At 40.1% G+C, this 24,032-nt stretch overlaps 1 protein-coding gene across 2 annotated transcripts; it reads left to right on the top strand.

Annotated features, from left to right (window-relative positions):
• Positions 1–712: 712 nt before the first annotated feature.
• Positions 713–23,950, top strand: slka (STE20-like kinase a). 2 transcript variants are annotated; one of them, XM_044373235.1, is made up of 19 exons: positions 713–1,759; positions 4,527–4,691; positions 7,765–7,813; positions 8,376–8,525; positions 9,430–9,502; positions 9,891–10,085; positions 10,291–10,372; positions 10,600–10,731; positions 10,864–12,171; positions 12,269–12,399; positions 12,877–13,000; positions 13,713–13,892; positions 18,699–18,770; positions 19,853–19,982; positions 20,700–20,824; positions 20,932–21,126; positions 21,577–21,702; positions 22,044–22,157; positions 22,389–23,950. In XM_044373235.1, exons 1-19 carry the CDS (start codon positions 1,610–1,612, stop codon positions 22,533–22,535), a joined length of 3,648 nt encoding a protein of 1,215 aa, XP_044229170.1. In that variant the 5' UTR covers positions 713–1,609; the 3' UTR covers positions 22,536–23,950. The 2 variants fall into 2 exon arrangements, with proteins under 2 accessions (XP_044229170.1, XP_044229171.1); XM_044373236.1 differs by lacking the exon at positions 18,699–18,770 and having other exon boundaries at positions 720–1,759.
• Positions 23,951–24,032: the final 82 nt, after the last annotated feature.

Here is a 24,032-nt window from a genome sequence, read left to right as displayed (position 1 = left end):
AACACGCTCCAGTACACCACCACCACCCCCCACTACGACCTCAATAATAAACATAAAGTAGAATTATCACGTTTCTGACAATGTCAACAAAAACTGAAAATGTATAAACTTCATAAATTTAGGATTTATGGCAGAGCTGTTGTATTGGATTGCATTAGATTGCAGAGGTGTAACTTACCTAATGAAGTGGGAGTGTGAATGTGTGTGTGTGTGTGTGGGGGTCATTCACTGTCCCTCAGTTTGTGGTATGTTGATACATATTGGGCAGCAAGATATGCCCTGTCTCCTTCTCCTAGGAGTATTTTTTAATTTTGAGAGGTCATTAAGCTCTTTGAAATCTGAAATTAAAGACCTGAACTTGTTAAAGTAAATGTTCTTTATTTCATTTAATGTTTTGCATTGCCATGTACTAGTCTGCGCCTATCACTTCTCTCCAGATCTGTTTGATTTTGTGCTACGTTTTTTATTTCTTTATTGATACAATAAATAACTGGTAACAAGAAAAAACAAACATTGATCTAGCCATAACCATCTGCTGCAGTAATTCACAGAAAGCACAGCACATGACTGCTTTATGATTATGAATTAGCTGAACTGATCAGTTGCATCAGCTGACTCCTTGCATCATTATGTTGGCCCTAACTGAGGCTACATGCTGAAACAACTTCTACCATTTTTTTTCTCTCATCATGACGACAGGAACACGAGCAGCATGCGTGGTAGAAAACGTCCTGTCGAAGAGATTCAGGAAACCGATACAGCTACCCAACTGCGTCAAGCTAACTAGTGATAAAACAACTAACAGCGGAAACATCTCCATTTAGCCTCCGACGTAAAAGCATTTGAGTGGGTCTTTTGCGTTGCTGCGACAATCCAAAACCAACCTAGCAAAACACACTTTCACACTTGAGACATTTAAGGATGATGTGTTCTGTGGAAAATGCGTTTTCATCCAACAAAACAGATGTAACGTACGCTTGATGCAAAACGGCTGATATCAAAGCAACCACGAGTTCTTCATTGACGGTTAAACGTTTCTATGATATGTACTAAGTCCCTTGTATGACTGTTCGTAACGGTTTTATTTTTCAACGGCTTTAACGGAAATTCAAAATATTTCCGTTAGCTACCTAGACGCTGGTCCGCTAACTTCTGTGTGGTCAGCCAACCGAGGCATGGGGTCCTTTGACTGCCTGTTTTTTTCGTGGTAACGTTAAAAAAAATAATGAAAACGTCGTGTTGAGTGTGATGCTACGGTCGGTATTTGTTGTGTCATTTCATTTCAGCCGTTGAAAACGGAAACACCAGCCTGTGCGGAACAGCGAACTCTTCTCTGTATCCTTCACCTTCTCGACCAGCGTCCTGTGAACACTGCTAGCTATGATGTGATTGTGACTAACTGCCGTCGAGGGGAAGTTATAATTGACATTATCATTAGCTGAATGGCTACAGCAGCATATTGTCTGTCTCCGTTCACCGCCTGTATGCTGTTATTTCGATAGCCGTTTTGAACTCCGCATCGGGAGGGACCGCTACTGTTCATTTCTTGGCGGAAATAACCGAACAGACTGCATCCACGGCACTGTAGTTGAGCTACATCCGAAAAAAGATGTCTTTTTTCAATTTTCGGAAGATATTCAAGTTAGGGCCTGATAAGAAGAAGAAGCAGTATGAACATGTACACAGAGACGTCAACCCAGAGGAGATTTGGGACATCATTGGGGAACTTGGAGATGGAGCGTTTGGGAAAGTATACAAGGTAATAATAACATATTACGCCCGCTTTGGGATTTTCTAACCCATTTCGTAGACACTTGGTTCCGCTGTGTTTCATGTTGCTGTCTGCAGGTCATAATTTACATCATTAGATGACAGCAGTGACAACCCACGGTCAGGCCACATCCTTAGACCCTCATTAATTAAAATTTACGATTCAAATGTTTGCTATGACAGTTTACTCACACTGCATCCTGTATTCTAACTGTCACTTGCCTAACACATGGCCTACTTGAATCTAACCGGTGAGGAAATACAAAAAAAGATAAACTAGGTCTCTGTGTGTAGTAACAGCTTTAACTCGCCACCTAACTGTGTCAGGGGCATTTCCTATTTTTGAGGTTTTAGGTAGGCCCAGCGACATTTTCGGGTTATAATTATGACTTTGCCTTGTCATTGAGTTGCACTTGGCCTCAGTCAAACTGTTGAAGGAGTGGTTCTCTACCACAGAATAAACACAGCCTCACAGATGCCAAACTGGATTGTCTAAGGTTGCGTGGAGAGATCCCAGGACACACTGATAAGCTGTTTAAAAAAAAAAAATCCTGAGAGCAGGTGCCTTTAAAGACAAACATGTTATTGCCAGCCTTGTAGAATTGGGCAGTTGTGAAAATGGACTTTGTTTACATTGACAGTGGACAGTAGATAATGCCTTACATTGTGACAGGTGTGTGCGTAAATTTAGTGTAGTGGTTAACAATTTCTCACTTGAGGTTGATGGTCTTTTTGTTTCATCAACACATACTGAACATTATACATGAGGTGGACATAGGCTAATATCAGTAACACCAGAACAGCATCATGCAATTGAATAAAAATAGCTAGCTACCTTTGTGGAGATTATAATTTTCTGTTTTTGTTGAGAGAGTAGTGGAGAGAGCAGTTGTTTCCTTCTGTGGTTATTTCTAAAGCTGTAGTGTGTGGTGTTGGATTGTATTTTATCACAAGGTATTCAAGGTTTTGTGTCCACCACCTGTAATCTCTGCTGCTAGCTGACGTACCTGTGCAGGTTATCTTTGTGTGAATTTGTGTTGGGCTGAGATCACCTTTTGAAAAGGTCAACAACATGAGAGAAATTCAGCCTTGTCCATAGACCAGTATACTGTATGTCCTTGAGTTTTCCTTTTTTAAACATAATTTAAATACAACCTGTTTGAACAACTTCCAGGAAATGTAAGGTGTATGATACAAATCTAACACACACAATTGGTGGAAATCAACTTTGCATGCACCTCCATGCCGTCATCAATTCAGGACCATTTTATTGCAGTAAACCCTGTTGAACAGCTTTCTCTTGCTCACTCTCTCTGTGGCTCTTACATGGTTCCTTCCTGGAACTCTTGTGATCAAATAATACAGCTAATAGCCCAGAAATCTTCATCTGCCAGTTTCCAAGCCTTATTATTTGATTAGCAAACTGTGACAAAAGCCAGAAGACTTTCATGCCCTCTCAGAAGAAAATAAATATGCTGATAAATATACACCTTTACAATGTATTGACTCCTTGTTCCCACAGAGAGCGTTGGGGGGGGGGGGGGGGGGGGGGGGGTTGCCGTTCACAATACTATTAACATACTTCATCAGTTATTTCACAGGCTTTTGATGGCTGCCTCATTTGGGCAGGGTGATTGCCAGCAAAACAGTTCTGACTTCATATACACATCTAACATGATGGTTCTACTGTACATTTAATTAGTAAAGAGACATGCCAAAGACATTGTTAACACCTACTGTGAACTGCTTATATAATCTATATCTCTTCACACATCGCCCATCACTCACATCGTCAAATTCATGTACCTGTTTTATGAGAGACAAAAATTGAGAGAGGCGTCAGCTAGCACAAAGGGAAAGAGACAGGGTGTGTATCAGGTCAGAAATGTGTAAATATAGGGTCTGACACATTCTAGCTCTCCCTCCCTTTTCTTTTTCCTTAACTCCCAGAGATTATGTCTGTATCCATAAACATGAAGTCCAAAGCTGGCCCTAAAAGAACTCCTCAGTTTGTTGTTGTTTGACAGGAGGCATGGGAATTTTTTTGTATTATTCTCTTCAGTGCAGCCTAATGGGGAATATGAAAGTGAGAAAGTGTGGTGTGTGTGTGTGTGTGTTACCACAGTATAGATGAACATAAGCTTTTTCCCCAATCAGAAGGCCTATTAAATAATTGTTAATTTGCTATAATGTCTAAATTGCTGCAACTCGAACTTCACATCTGACTTTACGGTAGGCGTGTCTAAGTGAAAGGAAAGAAAGAAGACGAGGAAGTGAGCACGCTTCACAAGAACCGTTTGTGTTAGAGTAGGTCAGAAGATGATGGGGTATATTGTAAATATTTTGACTTGAAATGGGTTCTGTGGGGGTTTTTTCTACAGTTATTTTCCTTTTCAGAATATAACAACCTGTTATCATAAAGTCTCTATGAAATGTATTTATAGAGATGTGATCCTCCTAGGAGATTGCATTCAGCTACACACGCTATAAAGTGCTCCAGTGCTTATTGTTCCTCCTCCAAAATTGCTTTTGTCTGAAAGGAAATTGTTAATGTTGATGGATGTCCCTTCACAACAGCCACTCTAGCCAAGCTGATTGTTCAGTAGCTCGGCCATCAAGTATTAGAAATATATTGAAAACATACTCTTTGACACAATCCCTCTCTTTGTTGTCTCTCTCCTTATTTCATCATTTATACACCTTGAATTGTGAGAATGTAACCAAGATTTCCCATTTTTTGCCTTTGTCAATTTTAGGCTCAAAACAAGCAGAATGGGACCCTCGCTGCCGCCAAGGTTATTGACACAAAGACAGAGGATGAGTTGGAGGACTACATGGTAGAGATTGACATTCTGGCCTCCTGTAACCATCATCACATTGTTAAACTGCTGGATGCCTTCTATTTTGAAGGAAAACTTTGGGTAAGTAAGTGCCTGACTGAGGGAACTGTTTTTTTGTTTGCTCGTGTGTTGCTGTTGATTTGAAGCCAAGGAGACACAGAGGCAGTGAACCAGTCACGCATGGAGACACACAAATTCATCGCAAGCCACTATTCGTTATGCTGTTTCCCAAAGGACTCTTACAGTATATCATTAAATTAAAGGATAAGAGCAGTGCATTTTTTCCTGTCGCCTACATTTGAAGAGTTTAAAACTGACAATGTGACACAGTCAGAGCCTAATAAGAGGCTAGTACTGTGTGTTCAACTTCAGATTTGCCTGACTTCTCATCAGTCACGGTTCATAATTTGAAAAAAAAAACCATATATAATAATGTATTATAAATGTATCCATTTAAAATACATGTAAATCCATTTTAATTTATGGATTATGTTTAGAGCTGCAACAATTAATCGATTAATCAATTAGTCCATTGACAGAAAATGAATCACTGATTATTTTGATAATCAAATAATTGTTTTTCGTCCTTTTTTTGCCAAAAAAAGGTTGAACATTTGACGTTTGCAGTTTCTCAAATGTGAGGATTTGAAGCTTTATGTGTCATACTTAATAGTGGGGCGACTGTGGCTCAGAGGTAGAGTGGGTCGTCCACTAATCGAAACATGGGCTGTTTGATCCCCGGCGTGTCCTTGGGCAAGACACTGAACCCTAAATTGCTCCCGAAGGCTGCGCCATCGGTGTGTGAATGAGCATTAGAAAGTCCTCCTGATGAGCAGGTTGGCACCTTCTGCCTCTGCCGTCAGTATATAAATGTGTGTGTGAATGAGTGAATGTTGGCGTGTAGTGTAAAGCGCTTTGAGTGGTTGGAAGACCAGAAAGGCGCCATATAAATGCAGCCCACTTAGTAAAGTGAATATGTTTGGATTTTTTTGGTCAAACAAAACACAACATTTGAAGATGTCACCTTGGGCTCTAAGAAATTATGACAGGCATCAATATTTTCTGACATTTTATAGACAAAACGATTAATTGAGAAAATAATTGGCATCTTAATCGATAATGAAACTAATTGTTGTAGCCCTAATTATGTTAATTAGTGAAGCAGTATGCAAGTTACGGGTTGATATTCTGTTTGTTTCACCAACACACTGTATATTACACATGAAGTGGACACAATATCAACAACAATAGTACAGTATAATGCAGTTTAATGAAATGGCCCCACAATAAGAGAGTGATGGGTAGTATCTTTAAGTGAGTATTGTGCTGTGATGTAATCTATAGAGATTGTGTAATAAATAGTTTTTCAACAGTATCCTGTTTGTCAAATAACTGAACACCTCCCATTTTGAGCTTATTTAGTGACAAGGGCTCATTTTAAAAGAGTGCTGCATCTGCTTATTTTAATACCCTTATTAAGCTTTGTTGCCACGAGCGGAAAGTTGAGTCACAGTGCCGTTTAATACATAGTCAGTAGATCTCATGCTGTGTGCAGTAAGAGGCCCCCGAGCAATTAGGTCCTGGCAGGTGGTGTCATGTGACCATCCCTTGTGGACTGGCCACATCTATGGGAAGATAATGGAGTGGTTGTGGTGGCTGGAGAAAGTGCCTGTGAATAATTCAGATCTGCATGCAGGTTATCCCTCCGGCCCCGTCTTTAATGTGTAACTGCCTTTGTTTTGCATGTGTTGGGTGTTGAGTTAATGTACAATATGTTCCTTTTCCTACAAAAGATTAGTCAATACAAATATGTTGCTTAAAATGAGAGGATTTATTTGCATGCGTGATGTTCAATTTAAGATTATGATCAGCAAATTTGAATTTGTTCAGAGTTGTAACATCTGTCAGAATCACAAGAATGTAAATTACAAACTTGTGGCACAATAAATTGTTATGCAGAACAGGAACAACCACTAGGTTTTCCCTCTTGTCTCTCTTTGTTTGAGTCCCTGAATAGAAGAGAGTGCTCGGTTGTAGCTTTGATTGATTTTCATGTATCATCTGATACCACGAGCTGCCAAGTAACGTGCTGGCAAAGCCAATACAGATAAAGCGGCGGTAGGGTACATTACATCAGCTGTTACAACTGAGGTCAGACACTGGTCAGTTTTACATCTCGGTAACAGTATTAGGGAATTATGTTGTGTTTATCTAATGCACTGCTGCCTCACAGACTTAACTGTGTTTCATTGTTGTATTATTCAACAGCGGGTCATTTGGTTTTAGCAGATTTATTCTGTGTTGAAGGCACTTCTGTTGAGTATTGCTCAAATCAACTTTTAATTTTAAGTGGTATATTATATAGACTTTCATTCAGCAGTAGACAAGTAAATGAATAAATCAATAAATTAGGCTGTTTAATTTATTGACTCTGGCTGGCTTATTTCATTAGGATACTTCTACTCACATTTTCCCCTAATGCAAATGATATAGGTTAGATATAGTATAAAGAGCTTGGACAGTTATATGTGATAAGCATTTAACAGTATCTCCTCCAGGAATGAAATTGTCTGTGCTACATCTGACATCTTGACTTAACAAAATGAGGAAATATTTTTTTCATCAGAATGTGTGATGAAATATCCTGGATGTGAGTCAACAAGGCGTTTACACTTGCGCGGAATACTTTTTTTTTCCCCCTTTTTTTTGAAAAGTTCAAATAGGATGATCAACCATCACTACCATCCTCTGCACACTTTTTTCATAAAAATCCTGAAGAACAGGTGCATTGCATTGAAAATAATCCTACAATGACAAACAAGGAAATGATCCCCGTCATTGTCTATACCTGGCAGGACTGGAACATAAAGATTGTTCTGAAATGGAAAAGAAAGGATATGTTTGTAGAGGATGCTCAGTATGGTGGTTTAATGTCTGATTGATCAGCTTCTTGGAATGTCTTCACAGTGTAATCAATAACATAGAATAGGGGTGCTGATGTATTTCCTATAAAGCTCATGTGATTCATCTACCTTGGATGACATGTTCCTTTTTTAAACAAATAATTTGCTTAGTTAGAGTTTTAATGTTGGGGTGCATTACATTACACTTCATTCTTCTTATAGTTTCATTTTCTTTTGTTTTACTGTTGCAGATTCTGATTGAGTTCTGTGCGGGTGGCGCAGTGGATGCCATCATGCTGGGTAAGTCCCTCATTCATTCAGGGAAAGTGAAAAACACTATAAAGTTCTGGTGCTTTTTCTTTGCTCTATCCCCAAGTGCCAACGCTTTTTATTCCATCCAGAAGCCTCTGTGGGATTTTTTTCCTTCTCCCCAGTTGAAGAGACCATTCCAAGTGTATAATTATTGTAGCTCAGATTTCAAGGAGTGGTTAGTCCACTTCTAATGCCTGCAGATTCTTTCTCTTACTTTGAGGCTTGAAGAAACACCTCTCCACATCTTATGTGTGAATTATTTTAACATAGCGGATACCCTTTAATTCAGTCCACTGTTGAATGTTGGTGGATTCTGATCTGTTGTGTGACTCACCTATTACAAATTTCTTCCACCAGACTTGTCCAGTCATACATGCTGGCTTGTGAAAGGGTGGAGTTTTGTCATCTGGTTGCTATTGGATACCATCAGGCCATCACACTTGATATTTACATGTAAAAATGGCCCAATCTGTTTGTAAAAGTTCATCACAATAATAACACGATCTGGATCAAAATATGACTCATGAACTATCTGTCCATTTATCCACAGAACTCGAGCGGCCACTGACAGAGCCCCAGATCCGCGTGGTGTGTAAACAGACCTTGGATGCCTTAATCTACCTCCATGAGAACAAGGTCATCCACAGAGACTTGAAAGCTGGGAATATTCTCCTCTCCTTGGAGGGAGATGTGAAACTTGGTAAAAAAAAAAAAAAAATCTCTAATCTTTGCTGCTACATATGCCATCTTAATGTTTCATAAATTGTGAAGGGTTATTCAGAATTGAACGATCACTCATCTTCCAGCTAAGCACATGTCAAGATACTCTTTAGGATACTACACAGAACAATAGCTGATTCATTGTTGATTTCTCTCTCAGCTTGTGTCCTCGGTGGCCACTCAGAACTTTCCTGCAGGGCTAACACTAATAGGCTTAAAAAGCTAATTAGTAAAGTCAATTTTGGATCCCTTCTCCATCAGTGCTGTAGCAACCAGCTGAGCTATGTGACTTTGGGGACAGTGGCGACAAATGCATTGCACTGTAAAATTGGAATGAGTCATTCATGTGCCGTTTGGTGCATTTTCAAGTGCAAAAAAGTTACAAAACAAAGTAATGTGTTTTCTGTAGCCCTAAAGGACAGAACTGGTTGGTGATACATTGAACTGGTTACATAATATTTCAGAAGTATTCATGTTGCTGCTGTTGCATCCGAAGCTGCTGGTTCCCGGATGATTCACGTTCTGTAGGCAGAGGGTCATGACGGAGCCTGGCAAACAATAATTATCAAGCAGTCACCAGGGACTTAATGATAGAGCTCTCTGCATACCGTAAGAGAAAAAGAGAGCAGGCTAAAATAGTCGCACAGGTAATATAACTGCTGGAAGTGATGATGGACTCTGAGAGCATTATAAAAGGAATATTGAGACTTTTCTGTCCACTTATGGGCTTCATATTTGAAAGCATGAATCAGGTTAGTTAAGAATGATGTCTGCTATTTCATATCTTCAGTTGCAATGAATTCACTGTTAAATACAGGAAGTGTCATTGTACAGTTGAGGTTGATTCATTGAAAAAGAGAATATTAATTCATTTCCTCTTTCAGCTGACTTTGGGGTGTCTGCTAAAAATACCAAGACGTTACAGAGAAGAGACTCTTTCATCGGCACTCCGTATTGGTGAGTCATGCTGCCTGGATACAAGGGGGTATTCACCCCTCTCCATCCATAATTGTCCTAGCGTGTCCCACAGCCAGGGGTGATTATTTTTCAATGTGGTATCACAAAAGCTGTCATGGAATGAGGGATAATGGGAAAAGCCTAATCAGCAAGTTAAATACAGCTGAGTGTTTGATGACCTCAGCTTTAAATGGTGAATAGGCTTCCTATCTTTACAGACCCAAATGCACACATTCTATTTTTATGTTTCCCTCCAAAAGTAAAGGAAATAGCATTACCCTGTATGTATCAGAAAGATATCAAAGAACACTCCTGAATGCACACATTCACATGCAGTCCAAATTCTCCTTAATGCTAATTACAAATCCACTGACTTCTCATTATGCAGGATGGCCCCAGAGGTGGTGATGTGCGAAACTTCCAAGGACCGTCCATACGACTACAAGGCCGACATCTGGTCCCTCGGGGTGACCCTGATAGAGCTGGCGCAGATTGAGCCACCCAACCACGAGATGAATCCCATGAGAGTGCTGCTGAAAATAGCCAAGTCCGAGCCGCCCACACTCATGCATCCCTCTCGCTGGTGAGATGGCGTACTGGTGATAACTAGAGTGGTGGCACTGGAATGTTTCCGGACTGTTTAATGTGCGAAAGGGCTATAAATTGTTAATGCTTAGTTAAATGGCCACAGGGGAAAGAATTGTATTAATTTTATTGCACAAAGCAGGACCCAGGGGCTTTGACTGTGTTTTATGTTCAGCAAACTCTTTGTTATTTATTCTTGTAAGGTCACCAGAATTCAGTGACTTCCTGCGGAAAGCACTTGATAAGAATGTGGACAATAGGTGGGGCCCTGTACAGCTTCTACAGGTAAGCTGCCCTCCTGTTATCACACAGTATGCAACTATTTACACAGCCTACAGTATAACCCAAAGAATGCATACACTTAAAAGAATATGAATCTGAATTTATCTTATTTTAAAGGGTGTTATTTTACTGTTTTGCTGTTTTTGCTTGTATTTGATTCTGCCCGACAGTTTGTGATGGATCGAGATTTACATTTCATTTTGTTCTTGTTTCCCTTTCCATCCTTGTAGCATCCTTTTGTCACTAGTGTAACTGATAGCAAACCTCTCAGAGAGCTCATAGCTGAGGCCAAAGCTGAAGTCACAGAGGAGATTGAGGACAGTAAAGAGGAAGAAGAGGAGGAAGAGGCTGAAACACCTCTGGTATGTAGTTTTATAATATAATTTCATAATATTACTCAAATGGCATATGAGCTCTGAAAGTTATTGTTTTTTGGAATCAATCAAACTTATCCTCATGAAAAACTTTCCATATTTTTCTAACTTTTGGCTCAGGCGGCTTCTGGACACAAGCGAGCACCATCAGATGCCAGTGTGGCCAGCTCAGAGGATGACAAAGTTCCACCAACTCCTTCCACGCTGGAATCCGTTACAGAAAAGACTGAGGCTGAAGCTACTGAGGACAGGACCAGTGATAAGCTGTCTGACGAAGGACTGGGAACAAGTGAGGTAGACAAGACAGAGGAGGAGAAACTCAATGAAGTGTCTGATACCAGTAATGAAGACCTGGCCTCCAGGCAAATAGAGCCACCCAAGGACTTTATCTCACAAGATTCTACAGAGCCTAAACCAGAAGATGGTCAAGCTGAAGAGATTTCTGCTGAGCCTGTAGTATCACAGCCAGAAGAATCTTTAGATGCAGTGCACACCCAAGAGCCTGTGACAGAGGGTCAAGAAACAACAGAGGAACCGAAGGAGACACAACAAGAGACAACTGAGGGTGAATCTCCACAAGTATTAGAGGTAGAAAAAGAGCCCGAAGAGGTGACAGAAGAGGAAGAAAAAGAAGCAGGTACGGAAGAAAGTGAGTCAAATCAACGGCTTACTGAAACTAGAGAATCAGAGGAGAAACTTGAAGATACACCAGAAAAGCCAGAATCCATATCAGAAGTAGAGCAGGCAGAAGAAGAAGGCAAGGAACCAGATGAGGAGATTCCTCAACACAAAGTGACAGAGGACAGAATATCAGATATGGCTAATGGCACAGATGTAAATATGGACAAAGAGAACAACATAGAATCAAGCCCAGAATCAAATGTAATGGATACAAATATAGATGGAGACACAGAAACAAAGGCAAATGTGGATGAGTCCTCTGCTGAGGTTTTGGTTGAGAAGGAGGTTGCAGAAAATCAGCCAAGTGAGGTGACAGAAGAGAAGCCTGAGGAGAAGGCCCCTGAGGAGGCAGAGCAGCCTGAACAAGAGAATCAGGCCAGAGAGGAGATTGACGTGGAGGAGGAGGCACCAACTGAATTCACAAATGGAGTCTGTGATGAAGTCAAAGACACCTCTGAGGATTCGGAACAAGCGCTCCCATCTAAGGATGTCCCTGTGAAGGAAGATGAGGAGAAAACTACTTATGCAGATGAGAGCACATCACAAAATTCTGTCTATGTCCCAGAGAGTGAAACTGATTCCGAAACCAAGACAGAGCAGGGAAGCCCTGCTGTGATCAAGCCGGATGTGGAGAAGGACTCTGACTCTGGAAGCAGCTCTGCTGCCGATAGCAACAGCCTTGACCTCAATCTGTCCATCTCCAGCTTCCTGTCCAAGAGCAAAGAAGGGGGCTCAGTGTCAATGCAGGTAATATAATCTGTCCCTCACTTATAACCTCAGTTGTCAAATATCAACACGAATTTGATCATCTGAAATCCCAAAACATCTCTGTTTTCTTTGGCAGGAGTCAAAACGTCAGAAGAAGACTCTGAAGAAGACACGTAAGTTCATGGTGGATGGTGTGGAGGTCAGTGTGACAACATCAAAAATAGTGACAGATAACGACACCAAGAGCGAGGAGATGAGGTTCCTGAGGTATGTCTGTCTCTAATTTTCTTGCTATACTGTTGGTCTAAATATGGGACATGACCTATTTAACATGCCTGCCTTAAATAGTTCTTGTTCATTTCACAGCTCCCACAGCTTTTTTACAAATGCCAGATGGGTTATCTCCTGTGATGAATACTGCATTATGTTACTGTCATCTTCCATGTTGCCTTTTAAAGACATGAGACATGCTGCTCCGACTGTTTACACAAGTGCTGTCTGACTATTTGATGTTAGGTTCATGACCTTATATCAGTATGCAGTATGAGTTAACATGTATCAATTTAACAACTACAGATTCACAAAAAGAGGAGACCAGGAACATCAAAGCTGGAAAACAAAAGTCTCCTATTAAATATTGATTAATATTGAATTAAAAATTAAATTTGCATATAAGAAAAAAAAATATAAAGAAGCAAAAAATGTCTTTTGTGAGTAATTACACTGCTGGCGTGGTTTCCTCAGGCGGCAGGAGCTGAGAGAACTGCGCCTCCTGCAGAAAGAAGAGCAGAGGGCTCAGCAGCAGCTCAGCAACAAGCTGCAGCAGCAGAGAGAGCAGATCTACCGGCGCTTTGAACAGGAAACTACAGTGAGTCAGACTGTTCATACCACAGTGGTGTGATGTTTTTTATTTGGCCACCTCCCTGGAATCGAGCTCAAAGTTCACCTCAAAGTTAAACATCCCCTCCACACATGTTTTACGACATATAAAAATATTCTTACGCTTAAAATAATAATTTATGTTTGATATGAGTTTTCCACAAAAAAAAAGGTCAATTACCTTGTTAAAATCCAAAAATTACATCTCATGCAATGACCCTGAAAAATCCAGATTCTATGAATAAGCAAAAATTTTTCATTCCAAACATTTAACTTCTGGATAAAAGATGTGTCCTACTTCACAGAAAAGTCCATTCCCAGTGTATGTGCACTGAAGGTTTCCACACTTGTAAGTTGCATATTGGACCATAATTGGCTCTAAACTAGTTCTCATTGGGCCTTGAACTTAGATTTTTGGTGAGCACAGAGAAACTTTCCCCCTTCAGCAGCTGAATATGTACTTCTACTGTCAAACTGTACATACATCATTCTGCACAGTGAAGCTCAAACATCCAACTGAAGTAATAAGCCACACACATTTTTTGAGTGGAGGGGCACTTTAAGTAAATCTGACGGGGGGACCTACTCTTATAATATTGTATCACGTATAAACACTTATCATCATCTTGATGATAAGTCAAGTCATCTCACTGATGCCACTCACTGTGTGTGTGACATGTCCCGTGATTCTGTCTGTGCAGGCTAAGAAGCGTCAATATGATCAAGAAGTGGAGAACCTGGAAAAGAAGCAGAAGCAAACCATCGAGCGCCTGGAGCAGGATCACACCAGCCGGCTCCGAGACGAGGCCAAACGCATCAAAGCGGATCAAGACAAGGAGCTCTCCAAGTTCCAAAACATGCTCAAGAACCGGAAGAAAGAGGTACGTCATGCATGACCGTGCCTGCATGGAAGTGGCTTTTAGTGGGCTGATTAGCTCTTAGCTGCTGGAGGTTCGGGTCGCACTCATTTGCATGTCATAGATACGAGCTGTTTAATGGTGCATGTGTTTAACAGCTTACTCTGTGGCATATCACTTCTCTGGGAGTGGTTTGCCTTGCTGTCGTGCTTAGGACTGTACTGTATGTGTGCAAACGATAGCAACTGGCAGACTGTGCTATCTTACTCCTAGATGCTGCTAGCTGCATGTTGTTGTATCCATTATTCATCTGCCCCGAGGCCTCTGGTTGCCTCACAAGCAATACTGTGCTACTGAGTCTATTTGTTATTTTTAGAGAACTATTTAATAAAAGTTCAATCTCAGGCTAAGCATAAAACCTTATGAGGATGGAGTGCTGGGGTTGTGATACATATATGAGAGGTCTTTATTAGACTTTTTCTGGCTCTTTCTCTGCTTGGCAGGCAGTGTTAACATGCTTTGTCAATAGATTGTGTGTTTCGCTTTATGCAGCTTTTTCATGGCAACAATGCCATTGGTATTACATTGCGCATTATGATGCCTCGGTGGTTGTGCTTCGCGCTATTTTTCTAGGCCATGTAGAGGATATTTTCATTTTAAGTATCATCTTATTGCAGGTTGGCTCAAAGTGGTTGCTTCTGTCTGTGGCTATTTATGCTGTTGTGTTTTTTAGCTGCAAAAATATACGCTATTACCTAATGAAATGTGTCGTTTTTGTTCTTTGCAATGTTGTATTCCTTATTCAAAATGTACTGTTTTTGTCTATGTAACTAACCATGTCTTTTGTGTGAGTGTGTGAGGTGGCTTTGGTCATGGGATGGCCAGCTTTTGAAGATTTTTCCAAGTGGTGTTTGGGGAAATTTGGGGAAATAATAACTCTTGCATCAGAGTAACTGATATAGAATCGTCTTTAACATAACAAGACTTGAAGCATTTATTTAATTATTTTAACGTGATGCATCGGTGAAGTCTAATCTGCATTTATAAATTAATCTGCAGTTATAAACTGAGAGCTTGTGAACAGTCTACAAGTCAGGACTGTTAAACTGATTCCAGCTCAGTTACTCTGCTCTTTGATTTCAAGAGGGAAAATAATCATCTTGATAGTTGTGGGACTTAATTGAATGCAAAGTAATGCAGGGTGAGCCATATGTACATCTTCTACCATGTACCAGGCAAATCTTTCTTTCCATGATATGATTCTAACTCATGCAGTTCAAGCTGACAGTTCTGACGTACTCTGAGCAGCTACTAATCAAAAAACTGACTAGTTCATAAGGACATCAAACTCAGGCCATGGGGATTGAGCATGCTGACTTCTAATCGGTGGCTGGATGCGACATATTTCCTCTCAAACTGGGCCGTGCATGTCTTCTACTGTTGTAGGCCAACTTTGTTAGCTTTTCAAATTATGTACAGCGTCAACCAGTTTCTGCACATACACTTTAGGCCAAACAAGAAGTTGGACAGTCACCCAAACACATGAGAAAAGAGCTCATGAAACGCATAAAGGAGGACCTATCGCTCCTTAAGACTGCTGAGGTAAACCATCACCTGCTGTCTCTTACTCTGTGAAAGAGTAAGAGATTATCTTTTCTCTCTCCATGTGCTTTTCTCTCTCCCTATAACCTGATCTATTCTGGTAAGGTTTTCATATGCACACAAATACAAACTATGGCTGTGTCTGTAATCGCTGCCTATTTACTACTTAGTACGCTATATATATATATTTTTTAGGCATTTTAGGTAGGGTTGGGCAATATGACAATATACTTTATACAGTATACAACAAAACTGAGTACACCCCTGTCAATATCACTAAAATGTAATTACAAATCCTTTCCATGTAATACAGTTTTATTTGTTTTTGACAAAACCCAAGAAGAATTGAGCCAATTCATTTAAAAAAAACAGAATATTTGGCTAATTAAACTATAATGAAAGATCCATATTTAGGAACGACCTGCAACAAAAGTCAGCAAACCCGTCATTGTTGAGACCCCATTCTTTTATTTTTCAATATTTTGTATGACTGCCTTTATTTTTGATGGCAGATAGGATCGTCCTGGGCATGAATGATACCAGTCTAGAACAAATCTGTGGAGAGATGTTGTCGTTCTTCACAGATGATTCTTTTCAGCTGCTCTTTGCTGGAAGGGGTTTTGTTGCTCTACCTTCCACTTTAAAATACTCCAAAGGTGTTCTGTTGGATTCAAGTCAGGGGACATACTTGGCCAGGTCATAGTTTTCACTTTTTTCTTCTTTAAAAACTCTTGTGGAATTTTTGCAGTGTGTTTGGGATCATTGTTGGAAAATTCCTCTCCTGCCAAGCTCCTTAAGACTGGGAGTCATCTTTTCATTCAATATTTGGGTATACAAACTGTTTTCATTGTGCCATCTATAAATGTCATCTCCCCTAGACTTTTTGCACTCATGCAGCTCCATATGAGCACACTCCCAGCTCCGTGTTTCACAGTCGGCACTATGCAGTTACTGTGGTAGTCCTGGCCAGGTCCACACCAAACATGCTGGACTCCATCTGATCCAAATAAATTTATTTTGGTTTCATATGACCAAAGAATGTGCTGCCAGCATTCATCAGGCTTCTGTTCATGTTCTTTGGCAAAGTTTAATCTTGCATATTTGTGCCGTTTTGAGAGCAGTGGTTTACTTCTTGGATGTCGTCCGCAGAGGTCGACTTCCTGCACTGTCTGAGCAGTCACTTAAAGGCCAGTTTCCACAGATAATCCTTGTGCTAAGTCAGAAGCACTTGCCCCTCTGTTTTTCAATGCAAGGTTGCATAAATAGTGAATTGTGTGTTCTGTTATTGATAGTACTGTATAGGTCTTCCTGTACCTCCTAACCACTGCTGCAACAGTGTTTTGGTTTAGGTTCGGTAGTCTACTGATGATCTTGTATCTTGTACCCTCTCTCATCTTTATGAAGTCTTACAATCTGGTTTCTTACTTGTTCAGGCAATTCTTTTTCATGTGGAGCCATGTTACATGAGACATAACTCAAACCTGAGAAAGTTGTGGTGTTCACAGGTTCTTCTCTTTGTTCAGGCAATTTGTGTCAACTGAAAGTCACAGGCGTAGTAATTTTTGTTTCAGTGGTCACACTTTGGTTGCGTTGAGGTTGTACATTGAGGCCTTTATTTTCAGTTGAGTCTATCTAACCTGTTTGTTTTTAATTATAAATAAGATCAAATACGCTACATTCCACCCTAAAAATATTAGTTATTGCAAGATAATTCAATGTTGAATCATTTAACATTTTAGTGATATTGCACATGAGTGTACTCAGTTTTGTTATATACTATATATACCCTTACATACATGTGTTAGATACAGTACAGCCTCATACAAATACTTCCTTGCCTGGTGGTTATCCAAAGTCAGACATTATCAACAGAGTTCATCACATTCACTCAACATTAGCAAAACAGTGTCTGAGATTTTGCCTTACCATTTATACTGAGGTAACTATCCCTTTAAAATCCCTGGCAGTATTAGGCTATTGTGGGCAATGATGAGAGAACTGCTTTATGGCCATATTGGATTTACAGAATTTGATTGGTCAGGTATTTAACTCACTAGATAAGCCAAAAATAGCCACTTCCAACATTTTATCTATTAATAGTTTCACTATTGAGTTTCCAGAAAACATTATGAGATATTAATACAGTATCACAATATTAAACTTAGCAAACATTGTGATAATTCATTGTTAATCATATTTTTTTTTTAGCAAAAGTGACATAACCTCACTGGTTCTGACTTTCTTAAATGTGAATATTTGCTGTTTTTCTTAGTCCTCTATGATAATAAAGTGAATGTTTTTGGGTTTGATCTGACAAAACAAGACATTTGTCTCATTTTTTAACATTTCCTGACATTTTATAACTATAACAGTTAATCAAGAAACTAATCAGCAGATTAATTGATAATGAAAGAAATTGTTAGTTGCAGCCATGATAAAATGACATATTGTAATAGATTTGATACTTTAAAAAATTCCCCAAATGAAACAAAAAATGCAGTTTATAGCATCTATTACTACTACTACTACTACTACTATTAGCATTATAACTACACATCCCACAAGGCAGTTCTTCACCTTTCCTCCTGAGATTAATAACTTCACAGTTATGTCACACACACAGTGAGTGGTGATGCAAAAATGATGATTCATAAGTATCCGCTCTCAGTTTCCTACTTAACATAGAGTCCCCTGGAGTGCAAGTAGGGAGCAGCGGATGAAGGAAAGAAGGAGCGACTGCAGACACAGCTTTTGTTTCCACAGAAGACATCTGTGCCGACAGCCTTTTCCAACCTTTGTTTTCTTGTACATCTTTTATGAATTAGTGATGAGTCACATGGAAAAACGCATTCTTTTCTTTTCTTTGAAAGGTAGCTATTTTAACACCTCATAAACCAGCAGCATGGAACGTATGTTAACAAAACTGCTCTGTTGCAAGCTGGATTAAACTATAAAGTGCTGGAATCATGAGCCGCTTTCAAGCATGAGAAGATGAGAATAGTTCTAATTACTAATTAATGGAATTCCACCTAACATTTACCCAGAATTATGCTGTGCGCCTCAAACTCACCGATATTCCCAAAGTGGGAAAGGGCCATCTCCCGCATAACTTAGGAAGAATCAGTGTGTGTGTGTGTGTGTGTTTGTGTGAGAGTGAAGAGATCCTCAGCCTGCTGTGTGATGTCTGTCCCTGATCAGGGCGAGTGCGCTGTGTGCTCTCCTCCGCAGGCAGTGGCCCAGGTTATGATACAGTCTTTTCAGTTGTCCTCATGTGCACTCTTCAACGCTCAGATGCAGGATGTAAGTCCCCCCGCCCCGTTTCTCTCCGTTTCTAGCCCATACTTAGATGTGTGACAAGTTAAGCGACAGGAGGGCCTGTGATGATTTAGCTTTATTTATAAGAACGACACATGTAAGCATGGGCGGTGTTGTTGTTTTCTTTTCTGTAGTGTTGTCATCGCTCTGTTTGTGCAGTGGCTCTCTCTTCCTCTCCTGCACAGTATTTCCCTCCACTGATCCACAAATGTTCTACATTGAGTCTGTGTATTTTACATGGTATTTATATTGTATTACACATTTTGCATCAGATTAGATTGAATTTGGGAGTAAACATGTACAATGCTCCTTCCCAGAGGTGGTGTAGTTGATCCCCCTTCTGTCTGGATCCATGTTTGTCTCTGTCAGCTGAGGTCCAAATATAGACTGACTGCCTCACAGGATGGATGTTAAAGCCAGTGGTATTGCTTATGGCATCACAATTTAACCAGTTTTATTTAGACTCAGTATTATAATAAAAATGTAACTGAAATTTTCTTCTGATGAAATGAATTCTGTGTAATTACATGATCAATGATATTTAATCATAGTTAAATAATAGCCGTTCATAACCTACAATTTGTCACCAGCTAGGTATTTGAAATCTAAAGAGTAAAATATTACATCTTGTCAAATCATGTATAAAGCTAGAAAAGAAAATTAAATGAATAGATGACTCATGGCACAGTATGTGATGAGTCATGCACAATGTAGGCTGGACATTTTGAATGTCGATGTAGATGTTGTCTTACATAAAACTGAATCTGAATGTCTACTGAACTGTTTTCTTCTCTTTCTTACTCTCTTCACCTCCATTGTGGATCGTTGCCATCCATGATCTCTGAGTGTCTCCTCTTCTTTACTCCAGTTGATGATGTGAAATCTAGTGCTCTGTGTTGTACTGAACATGAAGCGGATGACTTGATAAGATTATGTAATTTACTTTCAGGCAGTTTTGATACGTAAGATGCAATTGTTCTCTCTCTGCTCTTGGCTGTCCCTCTGTATGATCCCCCATGTCTTCCTCTGGCTGTTTCTCACTGTTCCCCCTTTCTCTGGCTCCTCAGGAGCAGGAGTTCCTACAGAAGCAGCAGCAGGAGCTGGATGGAGCTCTGAAGAAAATCATCCAGCAGCACAAACTGGAGATCGCCACTATTGAGAGGGACTGCCTTAACCACAAGCAGCAGCTGATGAGAGGTGGGAGATGGAGAAAGAACTACAGTACTTAACGGACAAAATCAGTCACATCTTTTCATTACAGCTTAACACTTGTGCATTTACTACTTTACATGCAGCCACTGGTTTCTGTTGATTTCAATATGATAAAAAAATCAGATGAGGCATAAAATCAATCACAGGGATCCCTTTTTTTTTTTTTACTTTTTTGTGTTGTGTCATTGTGTAATAATGTTGTTGAAAGCACTGATTAATTTGAAGTATCAGGTTGTTGTGGTGCATTCATGTGCAACACAGCTGAAAACACCAAATCAGCAGATTTTTATCAGTACATGTTTGGGAAGTGTTACCTCTCAAGAAACTCAGCTGAAGCATCCTGTGCAGGTTTCACATCTCTTTTAAGTAAATTTTCATAACAGACACATGAAAACAACAGCAGTCTGAAAGGTAGAAAAACTGCCCCCTTTTTACCCATGATTCACTGAGACACAGTGCATGTCAGCGATGACTTGTGCTCACCAACAGTGAATAAATAACGACTGTGACATTCAGACATGTTTGACAAGACATGTTACAGCTTGTCAAATTTTCTGACAGTTTTGTCCTGACTGTTTTGCTTTGATCACACTGCTCATCACTAGTTAACATGCATATACATGTCTGCTAACTCTGGCCTGATGTTTCTGTGTGTGTGTGTGCGTGTGTGTGTGTGTGTGTGTGTGCACGTGTGTTTTGCAGCTCGAGAGGCAGCCATGTGGGAGTTGGAGGAGCGCCACCTGCAGGAGAAGCACCAGCAGCTGAAGCAGCAGCTGAAAGACCAGTACTTCCTACAGAGACACCAGCTGCTGAAGAGGCATGAGAAAGTAAGAGACATGGAGAAATGTGCAGCTTTATTAAAATACATGAGGTGTGTTCATATGTGACCATTTCTCTACGTGTGTGTGTGTGTGTGTGTGTGTGTGTTTTACAGGAGATGGAGCAGATGCAGCGCTACAACCAGCGGCTGATTGAGGAGATGAAGAACAAACAGAACCAAGAGAGGGTTCGTCTGCCCAAGATCCAGCGCAGCGAGGCCAAGACCCGCATGGCCATGTTCAAGAAGAGCCTCCGCATCACTGCCACTGCCAGCGTGACTCCAGAACAGGAGAGAGAACGGATAAAACAGGTACCGACACTGTGGATTCATGCTACAGCTGTTTTAGATTTACTAGTTGTTACATTTAAGCAAAAGTGACTGAACATGCATGTACTTTTTATAGCAACACTGTGTCACTGGCATACAATCACGCCTGGGATCTGCCCAACACAAACACAGTACACTTAAGTTTCCCAGCCGGTCTGGATCTCAGACCAGCAACTTTCCAGTAAACATTTCACAAGCTTCACTGGCTCCATCATCCTCCCAGTTTTGGAGGAAATATTGAAATATCTTATAAATTCACTGCAGCAAGAACCACTTTTTTTTCTGCTGAATCTCTTCTTTTGTTTGCTAGTATTGCCTGTAGCACAAGCAGACCATATGTTTTATAGCACCGTTTGGTACAGTGTTAATGGGTTCGAATTTGTGAACAAAGATAATTACAGGTGTCTGTTTTGTATTGTCTGTGTGTTCCAGTTTGCTTCTCAGGAAGAAAAGAGGCAGAAGAACGAGAGGCTCCATCAACACCAGAAGCATGAGAACCAGATGAGGGATCTGCAGCTGCAGTGTGACTCAAACATCAGAGAGCTGCAGCAGCTACAGGTGAGGCCATAACTGCTCACATTATAAGCATTCGGCTAGCTTTCTTGTCCACACTGACTCAGAATGAATGTAACAGGAGAACTTTTAATAACAAGATTATAATCAGAGGTGTGACTATAGAAGGATCAGCATCCAGAAGAAATATAAATAATATAATATTAAAGGACTTTTTGATCTCAAGATAACAAAAGAAGGTAAAGTAAATCTAAACTAACTAAATCTAAACTAAAGATAAGAGCAAAGAAACAGAAGTTAATTCCAGTGCAGATGAGTAAGTACATAGGACTGGAGGTGTTATTTATTAATCCAGAGATGATTTGTTCACCCAAATTTCCTTTCAGAATGAGAAATGCCACCTGCTGATTGAACATGAGACCCAAAAGCTGAAGGAGCTGGATGAGGAGCACAGCCAGGAGATAAAGGAGTGGAGAGAGAAGCTCAGACCCAGGAAGAAGGTATATTAAATATTTTTTAACTCTCTGTCTAAAAAATGTATAACTCCCACAAATTCTCTCTTCAGTCGTTCTTTGTCCTGCATCAAACTCATGCAGAGTGCTTATTCATTTGTTGTATGAATTTCACAATTGAGCCTTGTCACTTAGCTGCCTTGATCATTTTTTTTTCATATTCATGATATAAAATCCTCAGTGGTTGACTCAGTTGTTTGTGTCTGCTGCCCCCTGCAGGCGTTGGAGGATGAGTTCACACGGAAACTCCAGGAGCAGGAGGTCTTCTTCAAGATGAGCGGTGAATCCGAATGCCTTAACCCCACCACCCAGAGTCGAGTATCCAAATTTTACCCCATCCCGAACCTGCACAACTCCGGTTCATAGCCTCAAATCAAACTTGGCTGCGCTCACAGACTCTTCCTGGTGGAGTTTGCATCATTTCTCTGACCGTTACTGATAAACATGAAAATGTCTCCACTGCTTTGATTCCACCTTTAGTGAGCATGACGTGCCTAAACACCGTTCCCTCACTTAATCAACTCTTCTCTGCTCGTTGGGAAATGTCCAACTGGACAATATGCACTTTTATGAGCATGTTCAAAAAGTTAAAAGTCTGCAGTAGGTAGCTAAGGCCAATCATGCTTATCAGAAGCATTGTAAGCACAGCCTGCTACAGTATGAATGATCTCCAGTGCCTCATATGTTCCTTTTTTTTGTTCTGTTTCTGCATTTAGGGCCCTTCCATGTCTTTATTACAGCTTGCGGTAAATACAGGGCCCCCTGAATGTTTTGCACTTAAATACCTGGATATCGTTTTCATCCATAATCACAAGGTGTTGAGAGATAATTTGAATCATTTCATAAGCTGGTGATTAAGCCAACTCTGTCTGTTTTGCTGCATGTAAGATAGAGCTGGTTCAGGGGAGATGAGTCAGAAAAAGTCTGTAGTTGTAAGGCTTTGTTATGGCTGTGTAGTCTTATGTGCCCAGTGTGTAATGTCGTAATGGGAGTCAAAAACAGCAGCGTGTTGGGATCATAAGGCTGTGATTTAAAAGCAAGTGGAATGTACTGTGTTGTGAATCATGCGCTGAGTAAAATGTTACATGTGCGTAGCTACATATGAAGTCCAATCAGATACTGTGCTTAACATGATTATTTTAGTCTTTTAGAGTCGAATGAACAAAAATATACCTATTGCTTTCGTACATAATTTCATTTCATTGCTGTACTCCAAAACACACATTCCCCAGTTTAGTTAAACACAGAGGTGGCCTGTTACTTCCTGGAGAATGATGAAATACTCATATAAGTATATTAAAAAATCACTTGTCCTTTTTTGGGAGTTATTCTGAGACGTGTTCTCATGAGCGAATGCTTTTTTTGTGTGAAGTATGAACACAAATGCATACTAAAGGAATGTAAAGCTGTTGATTTGCACTGTTTTGCCACATGAGCTAAAAAAGATATGCAGTAGTAAACTGTCATGTGTTTTTGACAGAGTCACCTTTGTCTCACCCAAGCCTATTCGAACTCCAAACTGACTGAATTGTTTTTGCCTGCTTTTCTTTTTTACTTATGATTTTACCTTTTTTTTTTTCCAAATATGCCCTTATTTTATGACCACAGCTAGTTTTCTAAACATGTATTCCTGATATATTGATGCTGTAATCGCTCTTTATGATGAGCTTTTGTTCTTTTTGAGACCAGTGTTGTATGAAAGGTAAAATGCTGTATCTGTAACTCCTTAACTGTATGAATTTCATCATGTGAGATGTTCCTCGCTGTATTTTACGAGTATTGATGGCTCACAAAAAGAGACCCATTTCAAGAGAAAGATACCTGATTGGTTTATTTTGCCACTATATCATCAGTGCATGTTAT

The sequence above is a fragment of the Thunnus albacares genome, chromosome 14, assembly GCF_914725855.1.
Source record: "Thunnus albacares chromosome 14, fThuAlb1.1, whole genome shotgun sequence".
In the NCBI taxonomy this organism is placed as follows: domain Eukaryota; kingdom Metazoa; phylum Chordata; class Actinopteri; order Scombriformes; family Scombridae; genus Thunnus; species Thunnus albacares.
This window is presented reverse-complemented; position numbering and strand designations above follow the sequence as displayed.

Coding starts and splice junctions, on each gene's coding strand:
- slka (XM_044373235.1), top strand. CDS start 1,610: ATGTCTTTTTTCAATTTTCGGAAGATATTCAAGTTAGGGCCTGATAAG. Junction 10,373..10,599: donor GCCCTGTACAGCTTCTACAG/GTAAGCTGCCCT, acceptor CCATCCTTGTAG/CATCCTTTTGTCACTAGTGT. Junction 10,732..10,863: donor AAGAGGCTGAAACACCTCTG/GTATGTAGTTTT, acceptor CTTTTGGCTCAG/GCGGCTTCTGGACACAAGCG.